Source organism: Pongo pygmaeus, chromosome 7, assembly GCF_028885625.2.
Source record: "Pongo pygmaeus isolate AG05252 chromosome 7, NHGRI_mPonPyg2-v2.0_pri, whole genome shotgun sequence".
NCBI lineage: Eukaryota > Metazoa > Chordata > Mammalia > Primates > Hominidae > Pongo > Pongo pygmaeus.
The window spans coordinates 27,544,008-27,561,115 of record NC_072380.2 but is presented as its reverse complement, the minus strand read 5'-3'; the positions used below and the strand labels follow the sequence as shown (position 1 = coordinate 27,561,115).

The window sequence follows — 17,108 nt, the reverse complement described above, 5'->3', positions numbered from 1 at the left end:
CCTGGGAATGGAGGGTGGAGGTCAGACACCTGCTCCCTGCACCCACCCCCTTAGCCTGATTCAGAGATGAGAATCTGAACCCTTTTTCATGCCCTCCCAAATCAGCACTCACCGAACATCCAGACGTCACTGGCTGTCGTGAAGCGTCGGAAGTTAATGGACTCTGGGGACATCCATTTGATGGGGAGACGAGTCACAGAGGCTTTGGGTGGGCAAAGAGGTTGATTTTTAGGGAAGAAAGATCAGAATTATCCAGAAATACATCCTACTTTCTGAAGACCCTTAGCCTCGGCTGTCCAGCTGTAGACTTCCTTCTTCTGGAATTTTTGGCTTCAGCTACCCCTCCAATGCCAATGCAGAGGCTGGGAAGCCCCCTCACCTTTGTAATAGTCCTCGTCCTCAATGTACCGGGAAAGACCAAAGTCCCCCAGCTTCACACACTCAGGGGAGGCCACCAGGATGTTCCGGACAGCAATGTCCCTGGAAGAAGGGCATCAAGACCAGGATGAGGCACTGCCCACCCCCATGGGAGCAGGAACAGAGAGATGGACAGACAGATGGAAAAAAAGACCAAGAGTCTAAGCCAGGGACTCGGCCTCCACAGCAGAATCAGGCAGCTTCTGTGGGTCACTGCCCCCACCGAGTGGTCTTGCTACAGCACAGCTCAGGTGGGAGCCCAGCTGGCCCCTCTGCACCCCAACACGTACAGGTGCTTTGCCATCTCCTCCCCTCTTGCTGTTGGGCTCTGTCTCCCATCACCCCTTCATGCGTCTCCAGCTTGAAGCCTGGCTCGGATTCCTGGCATCTGCTACACTCCACTTCTGTGCTGTTGCCTACACTGTCCCCCATGCCAGGGAGGCTGTCACCTGGTGATTCTTCAAGGATAAACTCCAACCACTTCCCTGAACACAGGTATTCTCTCTCATCTGCATTTCCACAGGACTGGTTAGGTCTTTGGTATAGCAGGAGTGGCAGCGGCAGCACAGCTAACTCTGATGGGGCACTTAGATTACCAGGATCGCATGAGAGCTTCACACACCCTGAGTCATGACATAGAGACCCTCAGACCCCCCTGGTGCAGGGGAGGAGACCGGACCCAGGGAGCTGAAGGAATTTGCCCAGCAGCTCACCAGTGGAAAAGAGTGTCGCCCAGGGAGGCCACTCCAGAGCTGAGCTCTCATTCCTCCCAGGAGATGCACTGCTGACTCAGTCTACCCTGTGTTCTTGCCATCACTCCCAACCCCAAACTAGTTTGCCTGCTTGCTTCTCACAGGCAGGCTCCACTCTAGTGTTTGTTTTTATAGCTGAAATGATGACTTAAAAGCATGGCCACTTCAAATAAACAAACAAAAGAAACAAATCTATCCTCCCACCACTTTTGTCCTGACAATTGATGTCTCCAGTTTGACCCTCATGCTAGAAAGTAAGCTTCATGAGGAAAAAGAGTTTTGCTTGTTTTCGTCACAACTTTGTCCCAGAGCCTAGGTCACTGCCTGGCACTGAGAGGTGTTCCATAGTACTTGTTGGATGAATGAATGAATGAATGAATGAATGCAGGGTTTTATCCCCTGATGTGGCTTTCCATAGAATCAGGCACAAGGCCACAGATCCAATGTCAATGGTGGGTAATGCCCAACCACTGACTCCCTTGGGGGTCAGGTTCTCATGGCAGGGAATGGGAACAAAGCCAGGTAGAGCAGGGGCCAACTCCACAGTCACAGGGAGGCTTGGACTCGGCAGCCCAGGGGTGTTGGCTACCAGCGTGATGTCTGGGCTAGGACCCCAGGATCTTCCTGGCCCTGCTCCAGCCCAGTCCCTTCTTCCTGGGCCATGTGCCACCAAGCTAGTGAGCTGGAGGTGAGCAAGCTCTGAGCAAGTTTGGGGGCCATTTCCTGGCACTCACAGGGGAGGGGCTAGAAAGTCTTGAGATATAGAAAGACACCTTGGACTTCAGAGTTACTCGTAACAACCCCATGAGGTACATACAGTGCCTGCAACTTTACAGATGAGGACACAGGGTCAGAGAGGTTGCTCAAGTGCTCTAAGCTGCTGGGCCAATGCTGGGATTCCAACACTGCTCTGTGTCACCCACAAGCCCTGCTTCTACCCAGATGCCTTGAGGATCTGGTGAAGGCCTGGCTTCCATACCACTGGCCGCTCCCTCCACCCCTACCTGTGCACGCAGTTGATGCTCTCCAGGTAGGCCATGGCTTTGCATATCTGCAGTGAGTACAGCACGAGGGTGAGCACCTTCAGGGAGTTCTTGTTCCGCTCCAGGTAGTGGCCCAGCTACGGGAATGGGGAGGTGCCATCAAGACCCCTGGTTGGTCCCAGTACGGAGCCAGGGGACCAGGGTGCTGGCAACCCCTGACCCTTCCCTGAGGGCAGTGGGAGACAAACCCAAAGCTGGCAAAATGTTCCAGCAATTTCCTTGACAAACAAGGCCTCTGGCTTATTTCAGTGTAACACAGAAGCCAGGAAGCTGGGAGGAATGGGCTGTGCTCTGAATGCCCCCCATGCTGCAGCCCAGTTGTCATCGCAGGGTCCTCCAGCTCACCTCCCCGTAGGGATACAATTCCATGATGATCCAGGTGGGCTCCTCTTCAATGATGCCAATCAGCTTCACGATGTGCGGGTGGTCGAGGTTCTTCATGATCACTGCAGTGCGGTGGGGCAAGAGGGACAGGTGGAGCGGCTCAAAGGTCCAATTCAGAAAAGGCCCTTGCTCTTCTAGCTAGGAGGACAGGGAACCCTTCTCCAACATGGGTCCCTGCACTGTTCACCCCTCTCTTCCCAGGCCCAAGCCCCTCCCATCTTGGAGGCCTGGTTGGTCTCAGGGGTCCCTACCTGCCTCGCTCATGAACTTCTCCTTGTTGTCCAGAGTGCAGTCTTTCTTGCAGGTCTTGACAGCTACATTGATTTTCTCCCCTTTCTGTAACAAGAGTGTGTTCAGGACCCCTTGGTCCAGCCCAGCGCTCAGCAGAATGTTCCCTCCTGGCCTCCCCACGGCCTCCTGCAGACTCTGCTGCCAGGAAAGGCCCCTTTCTCCTATGTCTCTCTTCTTCTCCCCTCTGTCTTCCTCTCCTCTCCTTCTCCACTCCCCTTCTTCTTGATCAGGGTCTGTTAGAACTGAAAAGGGCTGTAGTGGTCAAATGAGTCAAGCCCCTGGCCATCCAGATGAGGACACTGAGACTGAGGGGCCGTGTGACCTGCCCAAAGCCAGAGGCACCTGCAGGCCATTATCATGCCTGGGGGGGCGGGGCCTTTCTCTCTCTCTCATTGGATTTTTCATTCTTACTGCCTCTTTCTTTTTTCCCCTGGGCCTGCTAGAAGCATGAGCACAGCGGTCAGCCTTGCCCTGCCCCATCACTGGCCTTGACACTAACTCCAGATCCTGCCTCACCTTTTCTCAGAACTGTCTTTATCCCCCGTTCCCCTTTGTATTCTCCCACCAAGAATACTGACCCTTCTCCAGGTTCTGCCTATATCTCCACCCCTGGTATTTTGCTACTCTTCTTGGAAATGACTCTTGTCTCCACCACTCTTTGAGTATTTAATAAATACCACCATGCCCAGTGGACAAGGGGCCCTTAGGGACAAGGGGCCCCAAGTGGATGAAGGCTGTGCCAACTCCAACCTGCTCAGATACGAGCCCTGTCTCACCCTACAGACACGTGGAAGAGGAGTGTAAGGGAAGATCCTGGAACTCACGTGATTTGTGTAGAGACCTTCATAGACCTCCCCAAAAAAGCCTTCCCCAAGAATACGATTCAGGACCACATCTTCACGGGCAATGCCATACTGTGGACCTGCACAGACAGAGAAAACAGTCGCAGATCACAGAGATCAGTGGTATCCCGTAGGGAACCTGAGTGTCTGCAGGCTCTAAAGCCAGGCATCACCATATCTATAACACCTCAGCCAAGATCCAGGGGCTGGGCTGGGGAAATGGGGGTCTAGAATGTTCCACTGTCTCAGACCCAGGGAAGAGCTATCACCCTGCTCCCTCTGAAGGCTGGGTCCCAGGTCCACGTTACTAGAATCCCCGCACAGCTCCATGGGCACACAAAAGGTCAATCAGTATAGGGAGAGAAAAAAAAAATCTCAGCTTTCAAATCCAAGGCATCTCAGGTTTGCCACTGTCTAAGTCTAGCACAAAGGGAGGAATAAAGGAGGAAAACAGTGTTCCCTGTGGCGTCACCAGAGTCCTTGCCACGTCATTTCACAGGGCCTTGACTGCGGTCGCTGTGGTGGGGTCGAGAACCTACCTCCAGTCCTTCGCAGGGTTTCATCAGGAATCTCTGCGTAGATGTCTGACTCTGGAACAACAGGAAGAGGCTCAGCCGTGGACAAGATGCCCTCGGTGGGCACCGCCAGGAATCAGGTGTGGGGCTCCCCACTGGAGGCCAGTGGAGCCCAAGCGGGTAGGAGGAGAGGCCAGGCATGTCCCAGGCTCCCAGCCCAGATTTTAGAGTGGCCACAGAGCCCAGGGCACCTTGGCTGAACTCCCTGCTCTCTGCTTCCCAACTTGCATTGTTTAGGGCAAGTTGGTTAATCTCCCTTAATCTCAGTTTTCCCTTCTATGAAATGAATACTGGGGGATGCTATAAAGATTGAATCAAATAATACCTGTTGCATGTTTAATACCATTAAGGACTGGATGTTTGTGTACTTCCCAAATTCGTTTGTTGAAGCCCTAACTCCCAATGCGATGGGATTAGGAGGTGGGGCCTTTGGGAGGTGGTGCAGTCCTGAGTGTGGAGCCCCCATAATGTGATCTGTGCCCATATACACAGAAGAAGAGAGGCCAGAACTCTCTCTTCATCACATGAGCCCACAGTGAAAGGACAGCTATCTGCAAATGAGGATGAAAGCCCTCACCAGATGCAGACTCAGCCAGCACCTTGATCTTGGACTTCCAGCCTCTAGAACTGTGAGCAATACAGTATCTGGTTCTAAGCTACCCAGTCTATGGTATTTTGTTATGGCAGCCCAAGCTGCCTAAGCCATGTACTAAGTACTCAGTACACACTAGTGGTTACTATTCATGATTTTTTTTTGAGATAGTCTTGCTGGATCGACAGGCTGGAGTGCAGTGGTGCGATCTCAGCTCAGTGCAACATCTGCCTCCCGGGTTCAAGCTATTTTCCTGCCTCAGCCTCCCAAGTAGCTGGGACTACAGGCACATGCCACCATGTCCATCTAATTTTTGTATTTTTAGTACAGATGGGGTGTCAACATGTTGGTCAGGATGGTCTTGATTTCTTGACCTCATGATCCACCCACCTTGGCCTCCCAAAGTGCTGGGATTACAGGCGTGAGCCACTGCACCCAGCCACAATTCATGATATTTTAAAGCCATCATTGAGAAGTTATGGGGGAGGATTGTTTTTCGGTAACTTGGAGGAAACCCTCGGCAATGTCATGAGAGCAAGCAGTGCGGAGCAAGCAGACAGGAGGCAACTGGAGCAGGTAGAGGATGCAGCAGGCAGCTCACCTATGCTGCAGCTCTCTGAGAGGTGGGACCGCCGGGCCTCCAGGTTTCTGTAGGAGGTGAGAGAGCAGAAGCCAGGTGAGCTCAGAGCCCGGTAATGTTCCCCTGGGCAGCCTTAGCCCGCCCTCTCCTCCTGCCCCCTGTGGAGAAGTAGTCTGTCCAGATTAGCAATGACCTGGGAGCACAGCCCAGGCTGCTGGGGGCTGGAGTTGGGGGACAGCAGCGACCCCCCAGGATAACACCAGGTGGCATGAAGGCATAGGAATATTCCTGCAGGTATTTACTGGGAGGGAAAGATCATCCTTTTTCCAGGGTTCTCCTGGGCCTGAAAGCCAGAAACTATGGAGGTGGGGACTCCCGGTTTATTCTTCTTCCTCTCAGCAGCACAGGCTGAGCTCAGGGCCCTGTCCTCTGCACCACATTGTACTCACAGCATGGGGATCTGGGGCAGGCTGTTCCGCTTCTCACCATCTAGGAAGAGAGGAAGAAGGAGGAGGTTGGAGATGGGGACACAGGGGCCTGGGTGGGTGACTGACCTCCTCACTATTCCTACAAGGGACTCTCCTCCCACCCCAGCCCCTAATTCCATTCTCTCCTAGCCTAGGAGCTAGGGAGGCCTTGGGCCAGAACTGGAATCCTCCTTGGAGGTTGCCTCAGGCCAGATTTCACGTGCTCCGGCTGTGACCCCTGCTTCCTGAATCTGACCCAAGACGGAGACACACACAGGCGGGACCAGCCTTCTTCTAGCAATGGCTTTGAGCTTGCTGGGGCTAAAACGCCTCTCCTCCAGAAGCTGCCTCTATGTGGGTCTTGATTAGCAGGGCTGTGGGTAGGTGGACCGGCCAGGGCTTAAAGCCTAAGATGGGCCCATTGGAAGCTTCCCGCTGGGCTGTGGAGGAAGCCTCCTCATTCACTTATCCATCAGTGGTTTAGCTTCTGCCACTCCGCCTCTGGGGACTTGGGTGTGCTGCCACCCATGGTCCAGCCACTTTACCTTTAAATAGAACCCACCTTTCCTAGGATGGATGATGAGAGAGCCTTGGTGTTCCCCCTGCAGCCGGCAGTAGCCGTCTATGAGGTCAGCCATGTTCTCAGCCTCTGCTAGGGACGAGGTTTTGATGGACAAGGCCTGAGGAGCAGAGACCAGCCAAGGGTGAGACCCCAGAGCCTTGGCTAGAGACCACCCCCAGGGCTGGAGAAGAGACGGCAGGACCCCTGCCACAACCCTTGCCTGGATGCCAATGCTGTCTGCACCTCTCCTGGGGCCCTGCCCTGGAGTCCAGACTGCACTCTGTCACCCCTTTCACCTGTACGCCCAGGCCTCACTTATTTTGGCCTCTGAGCACACAGCATGATGCCTGGTACCTAGCAGGTGCTCAATAAATAGAAGCAGAAACTGAGAAAATGGAAGAGGGGGCTGGGCGCAGTGGCTCATGCCTATAATCCCAGCACTTTAGGAGGCTGAGGCAGGCAGATCACCTGAGGTCAGGAGTTTGAGACCAGCCTGGCCAACATGGCGAAACCCTGTGTCTACTAAAAGTACAAATATTAGTCGGGCCTTGTGGCATGCACCTGTGGTCCCAGCTCCTCAGGAGGCTGAGGCAGGAGAATCTCTTGAACTCTGGAGGTGGAGGTTACAGTGAGCTGAGATTGCACCACTGCACTGTAGCCTGGGTGACAGAGTGAGACTTTGTCTAAAAAAAAGAAAGAAAGAAAGAAAGAGGAAGGGGAGGCAATGGGGCAGGGCACAGATGGGTGAAAGGAGAGAGAGATGAACGCTCTGCAGCCTGAGGTCTCTCTGGGTGTTTTACCGCAAAAACAAACAAACAAACAAACAAAAAGCAAAACAAAAAACCCCCATGTTTTTGAGGTCTTGATGTCCGCATCATTGTTCTCTTGGTATAACTTAGGCCTGTAATTTATACCTGATTTCTGGTCACCTTGAACATTCCACTACCTGAAAACCTTCCCAATTTCTTTCCTGACATTAAAAAAATTGTTTCCCAAATTTTCCTACAATTTATCATCATCCTGGTACCTTTTGTCTAAGAACTTGGTGCAGTTTTCTTAACATGATCCCCAAAGCCAGGAAGCTCCTGGCCTCCTGCGTGTCACAGACTTTTGGTCTGAGCAAGAGCTCCCAATCTGCCATTATACCCCCTGCAGAGCTGCCAGGTGCCCAGAGACACTCACCTGGGGGGCACCTTCAATGCCCAGCTGAAGTACTGCCTGGCCCTCCTCCAGTGGGAGGCACCTGATGGACCTGATCTGCTTGAACTCGGCCAGGCAGGTGGGCTGTGGGAAAAGAAGGGGGAGCTTCAGACCATCCCACTACCAGGACTGGGCCATGCAGATTGGTCAGTATTGGGGAGCTGGGGTGAGAAGGAACTGGGAGTTTCTCTGGGAGATGAAGAGAGAATCAAAGACTATTAAGGCTAGAAGGATCCTCTAGTTCAGGGGTGTCCAATCTTTTGGCTTCCCTGGGCCACATTGGAAGAAGAATTGTCTTGGGCCACACATAAAATACACTAACACTGCTTGATGAGGGTAAAAAAAAAATCGTGCAAAAAATCTCAACATGTTTTAAGAAAGTTTATGAATTTGTGGTGGGCTGCTTTCAAAGCCATCCTGGGACCACAAGCTTGATGTAAACCAAGCCCCTCCCTATGCCAAGGAGAAAATGAGGTCTAGAGAAAAGCCAGGACTTGCTCAACATCATGTGCCAAGCTGGCAGTGGAGCCAGGACTGGACCCAGGTCCCCTGACTTCCAAGGGAATCATGCCTTATCTTGTCACTGAAAGAGCAACACTGCTGAGCTCTGCGAGTAATCATAGAGGCCTTGTCTCCTTCTCCCACCACCTCTGTTCAGATGACAGTCACAGGGATGTAAAGGGCCATCTGCCCCATGCTGCCATCTCTAAATGCTCTCCACTGCTGCTCACGCCAGGGCATGGCCTTAGAAGAACTCTGCTCTCAGCAACAGGGGCAAGAAGAACTGAAGGGGCAGACAGGGCGGGAGGCAGCAGAGAGGGGAAGACCTCCCCGCCTGGGGCTGGGTGGGGCTGCCCCCAGTCTCTCTACCTTTGCGTCCTGACTAGTCAGCTGGCGGATCCCTTTAGGGCCAATGACCAGGTCCACAGTAATGTTCCATCCTTGCTGGAATAAAAGGAGAGTGGACTGTTGTCCCAGAGCTGTCCTCCCCATTCTTCAGAAACTTGAAGAAAAGCTCCCTAAGCTAGACACAAGCCACTGTTTCCTGGGTCTCCAGCTCCTTCTCACCGAAACCCTGGCCATATGGATTTTCCCCTCCTGACACCTTGCCTGTCCTGCCCACCTCCCAGAGCTGGAGGCCAACATTTCAGTGCCTGCTTCAGGCAAGGGGATGCTTGTGACTTCCACCGACGGCAGGTCAGTGAGGCCCTGCTGCCTGAGAATCTGCAGCGATTGCAGCCTCTCCCTGCCCCCTCCTGGCCCCGTTTCCCGAGATGCCTGGAATCCAGGTCAGGGGGAGGATCAAGAGAGCCCGCCATTACAATGAGTTCGCAGCGGTAGGTCTCCTGGTCGATGTTGGCAAAGCCCGCGAGAGTGTTGAAGAACTTCATGACGCACTCCTCCTCCCTGAGCGAGGCGTACTGCTGGAAGGTCTGCTGGATCATCTTCCGGAACTGTTTGGGCTGGGGGAGGGGATGGGCAGTGTAAGCAATGCCTGCTCCTCCCAGGTCTCACTCCTTCCCTTAGCGTCTCGCTGAGAGACTGCCCGCTGCTCAAAAATGATCCCCAGGGCCTTTGCCCCAAAAGCAGCTGTGATCTATGACCTAAAACACATACCCATTGTCTCAAGGGAGACTCCCCATAACCCTATGAAGGAGGTGGAGGGGGCAAGGGGTAGCTTCCCAGTACTGGGGCCACAGAGCTGATAAGGCCTCGATGTGGAGCCAGAGCCCAGGCATGTCACAGTTGGATCCCCAGCCCCAGAGAGGATCCCTGGGTGCATTTAGTGGTCCTGTGTCCAAATGCCCAAGGCTGTGCAGATGCTCTGGCTTCTCTGAGTATTCCCAGCCCCAGCCTCATCCCTTACACTCTAGTCTTGGGAATCAGCACGAAGAGGTCCTCGCCCATTGGTTTCCTCACCTTTAAGTTCTCCTGCATCTGCTTTGGGAAAAACAAGTCCAGCCCCACTTCCTTTCTGCAAGAAGGAAGAAAAAGGCAGCATGTGACCCCCCCTCACCCCCACCCCAGGACTGAGGGCCAATCAGGAAGAGGTGAGAGGGCTTTAGGACCTGGGGACGGGCTCTGTGTGGCTCTGGTCTGGCGATGGGTGGAGGAGAGGGTGAGGAGGAAAAGTACACATGGAAGGACAGGAAGGGAGGGGAGTTGGGTGATCCCAGAACTTACTCTAGGAGCTCGAAGTTGGACTTCTTGTCAAGTGCATTGTGGGGCATATCCTTGAAGAACCGCCTGGAGAAATAGGTGGTGGAGAGGGAGGCTGAAGGCTGGAGAATGAGGCAGCCAGGACCAGGGCACCTCATGCCACTAGAAGCCCCCTTCCCCTGCCATACGTGGGTATCATCAGGAGAAAGGAAGTTAGGAGAGTCATAAAATTTAGTATTTTGACCTGTGAGGAAAAGGAAACTCCACAAATGTCATTCCAAGAAAAGACTCCAGCCTTGCATCCTAGGAAACTCACTCTAGGAATGGGCAGATACTGGGCTGAGGAGGAAGATGGTGGCTCCATCTGTGGCCTCTAAGAACAAAGGCCCAAGGCAGCCAATGCTTGAATGATGAGCCTAGGAACACTGACCTTCACCTGCAGGTCCTGGGAGGCTCTTGTGATTTCCTTTTCACTTATTTGCTATCTCTGAGATATTATATGTGTGTATGTTTGTGTGTTCATTTAGATACTTGTTAAATGTACCACTGTACATATACAAACTTTAGGATTTACAGAAGAAAATAAAATTATTCATAGTCTTACCAGAGGAGGCAGCTATTAATATTTTACTCATATTCTTTAAGTCTCATTTCCCCTAAAAATGTATGCCTTGATAAATACTTTTATGCAATTGTGGCTTAAGCTGAGACCAAATAGCTAATGTCCTCACATGTGCCAGCCTCCTTCCCCTGTCTGGGTCACTGTGTCTAGTAATTTCATTGACTGTGGCAGCCATTATCCTACTCCTGATCTTATATTAAAGTCATTCAGTGTTCCTTTAATTCAGGCATCCTTATAAATATCTGGTAAAAGTTTTGTGCAACTAATAATATAAGCAGAGTGAGGGAAGTAACTTATGATTCAAAAGCAATGACTTTTAGACAGTTCTCTGTGTTTAGAAAATAGGAAGGTTAGGCAGTGTGGTGGCTCATGACTGTAATCCCAGCACTTAGGGAGGTCGAGGTGGGAAAATCACAAGGTCAAGAGATTGAGACCATCCTGGCCAACATGGTGAAACCCTGTCTCTACTAAAAACACAAAAATTAGCCAGGCGTGGTGGCGCACACCTGTAGTCCCAGCTACTTGGGAGGCTGAGGCAGGAGAATCACTTGAACCCGGGAGGCAGAGGTTGCAGTGAGCCGAGATTGCACCATTACACTCCAGCATGGGTGACAAGAGTGAAACTCCGTCTCAAAAAAATTAAAAAGAAGACACTCAAGGCATGAAATCATAGAGGAAATATCCAATAAAAATGTAAAACGTAAAACGCTATATCCTTAATAATTTTTAATAAATGGTGTCTTTGAATATATTATCAAGCAAAATAAGTAATTACCTCTTAAGAAATATGATCCCAATTTTGCACTCTGTGCCCCAGCCTGAAACACTGGGCAATGTCCGGAGATAGTTTTGGTTATCACACCTAGTTGGAGTAGGTGGTTGGTGGTGCTACCAGCATCAAGTGGGTAGAGACTAGGGATACTGCTAAACATCCTTCAATGTACAGGAAGCCCACCCCCAATCCCCCCTAACAAAGAAGTATCCAGCCCCAAATGTCACTAGTAGTGAGGCTAGAAAACCCTGGGAATTTGATCCAAGAAGAGAACTTAGAACACTAAGAAGATGGGTTCTTCCCTACCTTTACTTCTCTGTACTGAGTGTCTGACAGAGGGAGGTAAGCAATGGTGCCTGAGATGGGATGTTCTTGCTAAGGACAGATGTGTGGAATTGGAAACCAGAAGACTGGCAGATAGGAATGACATTCAGGTGTAGCAAAGGTCCCTAACCCCTGGACCATGGACCGGTACTGGCCTGTTAGGAAGCTGGCCACAGAGCAGGATGTGAGCAGTGGGTGAGTGACTGAAGTTTCATCTGTATTTACAGCTGTCTCCCATCACTTTCTATATTGTCTGAGCTCCATCTCCTGTCAGATCAGTGGTGGCATTAGATTCTCATAGGAGTGTGAACCATGTATGTGAGGGATCTAGGTTTCACGTTCCTTATGAGAATCTAATGCTTGATATCAGTCACTGTCTCCTATCACATCCAGATGGACTGTCTAGTTGCAGAAAAACAAGCTTAGGGCTCCCACTGATTCTACATTATGGTGAGTTGTATATTTATTTTATTATATATTACAATGTAATAATAATAGAAATAAAGTACACAATAAATGTAATGTGCTTGAATCATCCTGAAACCATCCCCCACCCCAACCAGGGTCCATGGAAAAATTGTCTTCCACGAAACTGGTCCCTGGTGCCCAAAAGGTTGGGGGCCTCTGAGGTATAGGACATGAGAAGCCTACCCAGGATTCTCCCCTGGATGGAAGCTCCTCCTCCTCTTCCTCCTCCCACCTGAAGAGTACCTGCAGTTAAGATCCCAAAATTCCATGCGATTGACCACGGCAGCTTCAGAAAACATTTCAAGCCAGTGTTACCTGCTCAACCTCCACATTAATAAGAAGCCTCAGGGTGATTATAGGCAGCTTGGTCATCTACAGTTCCCCTGGGTTGAGTGAGCCATAAAATATACACCTAGGTAACTGAACACATTGGCTTGCTGTACACAACTATTTAATTCTAACAGAATAAATGTTGGCAAAGGTCCACTGAGGAAGAAGATTTCAGTTCTTTCAGTTATCCATTTATTCAACTGTGTATTGAGCTCTTATGTGCCAGGCAAAGGCAGCACCCATTCTTGCTCTACGGATTTGACAGATTTTCACAATCTGGTGCGCAGGGACATGTCATTGCCTCACAGACCTGTGTGCAAGTACGGTGGTTTTGCAAAGGAGGCTGGAGGGGGTCAGGATGGGGCAGAAAAGGCTTCAAGATGAAGAGACCATTAGGCTGGCTTGATGGGAAGAGCAGATGGTCACACTGCTTGTAATTGACACCTCATAGGCTCACGCTGAGGTTTCCTATGTATGTAGAGGACAAGCAGGTAACACGGGCTCAGTACATTTTCTAAAGGTGCCAGAAGATAGAAGAGTTTACTGCGCTGAAAAGGGAAATGAGAAGACTGTGCCAAGCAGGAGGGATGCATCACCCACCCATGGGGTGAGATCTGCTTCCCAGCCACGAAGAAGAGTGGTCTCCTAAAGCCACTCCAGGCTTATGATCTGTTGTCGAATGAATAAATGAACTTCGAGACTTGTGAAGAAAGAATTTGGAAGACTGGGATATTTAAATATTAAATTTTAAAAACAGGGTTAGCTAAATGAAAGGGTAAACACATTTTGAAATTAACACTGAACAATTAAGTCACATAAAAAAAGAGCATTTTAGCATGATCAAGGTGGTAGTGAATGGAAAAATGTTTTATTAGGGTAAAGGAAGCTCAGCTAGCACATCAAGGTCACCCCAATCTCCTGAATCCAGCTTGCTTAGCCCACTCCCTGTGTCCCAAATGGCCCTTCTCTCAGGCATCGAAGATCATTTATATAGTCACCATTGACAAAACTGTCCAATCACTCAGGTGTGCCACAATCGGGGTGTTTCTAACATTTGGAGCAACTGAACATCTTGGGAATGTCTGGGAGAACTAGTAACCATCACTCAAGGGAGACGCTGCTCTCCCTAGCAAGGTAGCTTCCCAATTCTCTGTGTTGAGTCCCATCTCAGCTGCTCTCCAGGGGCACCCACGTCTCCCAAATATGCCTGGACCACCATCACTGAGTGAGGCTGTGCCTACCTTGAGTGCCCTCTAGTGCCTGACTGGTCCTTCCAGCTCAAGCCTGCAATTTTGAGTAGCTAACACCAGGTGGACAGCGGTGGAGTCTATAACCAGATACAGGCCTATGACTGATACCCAGGTAAGGACAGCAGAAAATAAGGAAATAACTAAACCAAATCCAGTTGGTTACTTTTTTCTTCTAAACATCAATAGAAATTAACTACAAGCCAAGATGCCTTTTGAAACAAAGCAAGCTGTGTGTTGTTTCTCTAATCTTTATTTATTATCAGTTACTTAACTAATCTGGGGTTACATATTCACTCTGTTTTGTTGTAGTTGTTGTTGCTGTTGTTTTAGGGCTCTGCTGGGGGTGGACAATGGTCCTAGGTGTCTCAGATCAAGGGGGAGAAGTTATTTGGTTCCTCCAACTGGGCAGGTACTGATTTCTAGCATAGAGGCCCTGAATTCCAAACTTTAATTTAGAGGCATGATTTAGATCAAACATTTGGCATTTATAAAGTACCTCCAATAAATGAGTAAAATTAACTAGGTATCATTCCAACTATATGAGATTCTGGAAAAGGCAAAACTATGGCAACAATAAAATGATCAATTGTTGCCAGGGTTAGAGGGAAGAGGGATGGACAGGTGGAGCATGGACAAATTTTAGGGCAGTAAAACTACTCTGTGTAATACTATAATGGTAGATATAGGTCATTATTCATTTAGCCAAACCCATAGAACATACAATACCAAGAGTGAACCCTAATGTAAACTACAGGTTTTAGGTAATAATGATGTGTCAATGTAGGCTCATCAACTGTAACAAATGCACAACTTTGGTGGGGAATTCTGGTGGAGAATGTTGATAGTGGGGGAGGCTGTGCATGTGTGGGGAAGGGGGTATATAGGAACTCTGTACCTTCTGCTCAATTTTGCTGAGAACCTAAAACTTCTCTAAAAAATAAAGTCTATTCAAAATAAATAAACAAAAGAAGGGTAAAGAGAAAAAAGTAAGTAAAATAAAATAAATAATTATTGAATACTTTGGTCCCTGTCATTGCTCTAAAGTACTTTAAATATATTAACTCATTTATTCTTTGTAACAACCCTGCAAAATAAACAAAAGAAGGGTAAAGAGAAAAAAGTAAGTAAAATATAATAAATAATTATTGAATACTTTGGTCCCTGTCATTGCTCTAAAGTACTTTAAATATATTAACTCATTTATTCTTTGTAACAACCCTGCAAGGTTTGTTATGTTACTATTGTATAGTATGCAATACCATATAATACTATACAATAGTATACAATAGTAACATAACATACATATTATATAGTAGCATATATATGTTATATAGTAGCATATGTTATATAGTAGCATATATATGTTATATAGTAACACATATATGTTATATAGTATAACAAATGTTATATAGTAACATAACGTGTTTTATAGTAACACAACATTACTATAATGTTACTACTATCATTCCTATTTTACAGATGAAGGAATCCGGGCAGAGAGAGGGTAATCGACTTGCCCAGAGTAACACAGGAAACACATGACTCCACGGAGGATTCATTTCACTAATCTCATATCTCAGGCATACATCATACCTCTTTTTTAAGCTAGGAAATGATACAATTTTTTTTTCCTGGAGATGCTGTACATCTATAGGCAGGTGACCTAATCAATGATGTTAATAGGACAAGGGATTATTGCCCGTGATTTGTAGGTAGCCCCACACTCTGGGACATTTTTAGGCAAGAGCCACAGCCCTAGAAAATTCTGTCTTATGGCCTGATTTTTCGAAGTGTGTCCAATTCTCTCTGGGTGAGAAATAGTTGTAACTTGACTTTAAAATGGCTCATCATAACAAATAACTGCATTCAACTTTAAAAATTATTAGACCTGCAAATCTTCTATTCGGTTTACAAAATAGGTGTTTTCCATATCCTCTCCCTGATATCATACACCCGGCATTTCAATGGTCAACCAGTAAGAATAGGAACATCTCTCTGATTCTGTTCCTCACACTCAGGAGATGTGAAACAATACGTTTCTTGCACAAAACAAGTGTGGCTTTTAGAATCATCCTGCATTGGTTATAGCAGATATCAGCAGTCACACTCTTGACAATACTACCTACGGGAGTCATGTCGGATGCCTCGCCCTGTCCTCCAATACATTAGTGCAGTGCCTGGAGCTTAGGCCACCACCAGTAAGAGTTTGGGGATGATTGGAGGATATAATAAAATAAAATAGAATGTTAATGGGTCTTTGTGGTGCTGTTTTACAACTAAGTGATGACTGCTTGACAGGTGACAAGTGATAGGTGTCTCAAAGTGATGCTAGCATCCCAGGTATGAGATCCATAAATAAAAAGGTAAAGATAAGCTTTTTCGACTTGTCTAATTTTAGAGGGGAAGATGAGACAGTACAGGATGTAATGCAAGTCATAGGAGCCGAGTAGTCTGAGAAGGGATAAAAGGCACAGATAATAAAATAAACTTTGCAGACTGCCCCTGGTCTGCCAGCACTGAGCTATCATGATTATTACTAATGGCAGTGAGCTGGGCTGCCTTCTAAGCAGCTGCAGGGACCACAGGCCTCCTCTGTACAGAAGACTTGAATGCTCCCTTGCTTCTTGAGACAAAGTCACGAAATGTGAGGCCCTCGAAGCTGCCCTTGACCTATTCTGTCGCTAATACCAACAGCCTCAGATGCTGAAATCAAAATGGGACTCTCCCTTTCCCATCCCACCGCCCCCACTGGAGGACTCCTCAGCATTCTCTCTGACTGAGAATCACAATGGGGCCAGAATTCCCCAGTGTGCCCCAGCCAGCTCCGTAGAAGTGGCAGCAGAGTTCTACTCTCTATTAACCATGAGGTCACAGATAAGGCTCCGGAAATGCAGTTCCAGAAAACAGGAAGTAATCCTTGGTCAACGATTTCCCTGGCAGTCACCATGAAAGTCCTCCCATCAACCCATATGTCTAATGGCATTCAGGTCACCTGGGGGGCTGGTCAAAAACGCCTAGGATAAGGTCCCCACCCAGGCCTGCCAAATCAAATCTCCCAAGGGTAGGGCCAGGACATCTCGGTTTATTAAGCTCCCAGGTGATTTTGATTCGCAAGCAGATGTTAAAACCACCGCTCTAAGACAGAGAAGGGGTAGAGAGAAGGGAAGGAGAGGGTGAAGAGGCAGGGGATGGTGAAACTCAATGGCGCTGCCCTGGTCAAGACAGGGCTAGAGCACAGGTCAGCCACATCACCCTCCTCAGTCCTGAATGGCAATGACCTCCTGGCAGCCAAGAATAAGGCCTGTTTTTTTAGACTATCATTCTAACAATGTCATTCTAATGATATCATTGGACTGATATTGTCCCGATGGTGTCTTCCACCATCAGCCCCAACTTATCCCTCCAAGCTCACAATTCTCCAGTCTATGCTTTTCCTTCCACTGATCCCTGAGCCTGGAGTGTATCTCCCCTGACCCC

General features: G+C 48.9%; 1 protein-coding gene across 4 annotated transcripts in view; it reads right to left on the bottom strand.

The window, feature by feature from the left end:
* The window catches only part of PTK2B (protein tyrosine kinase 2 beta), a 135,792-nt gene that overhangs the window by 19,896 nt on the left and 98,788 nt on the right, over positions 1–17,108 (bottom strand). For all 4 annotated transcript variants that reach the window (XM_054499812.2, XM_054499809.2, XM_054499811.2 and 1 more), the window contains exons 6-20: positions 9,890–9,952; positions 9,626–9,680; positions 9,028–9,168; positions 8,576–8,650; positions 7,688–7,789; positions 6,506–6,623; positions 5,926–5,965; positions 5,498–5,544; positions 4,269–4,319; positions 3,712–3,809; positions 2,848–2,932; positions 2,558–2,658; positions 2,174–2,289; positions 380–480; positions 113–202 (exon numbers count right to left, since the gene is read on the bottom strand). In XM_054499812.2, coding sequence (XP_054355787.1) covers positions 113–202; positions 380–480; positions 2,174–2,289; positions 2,558–2,658; positions 2,848–2,932; positions 3,712–3,809; positions 4,269–4,319; positions 5,498–5,544; positions 5,926–5,965; positions 6,506–6,623; positions 7,688–7,789; positions 8,576–8,650; positions 9,028–9,168; positions 9,626–9,680; positions 9,890–9,952 — 1,283 coding nt within the window. The remainder of the gene's footprint in view (positions 1–112; positions 203–379; positions 481–2,173; positions 2,290–2,557; positions 2,659–2,847; positions 2,933–3,711; positions 3,810–4,268; positions 4,320–5,497; positions 5,545–5,925; positions 5,966–6,505; positions 6,624–7,687; positions 7,790–8,575; positions 8,651–9,027; positions 9,169–9,625; positions 9,681–9,889; positions 9,953–17,108) is intronic.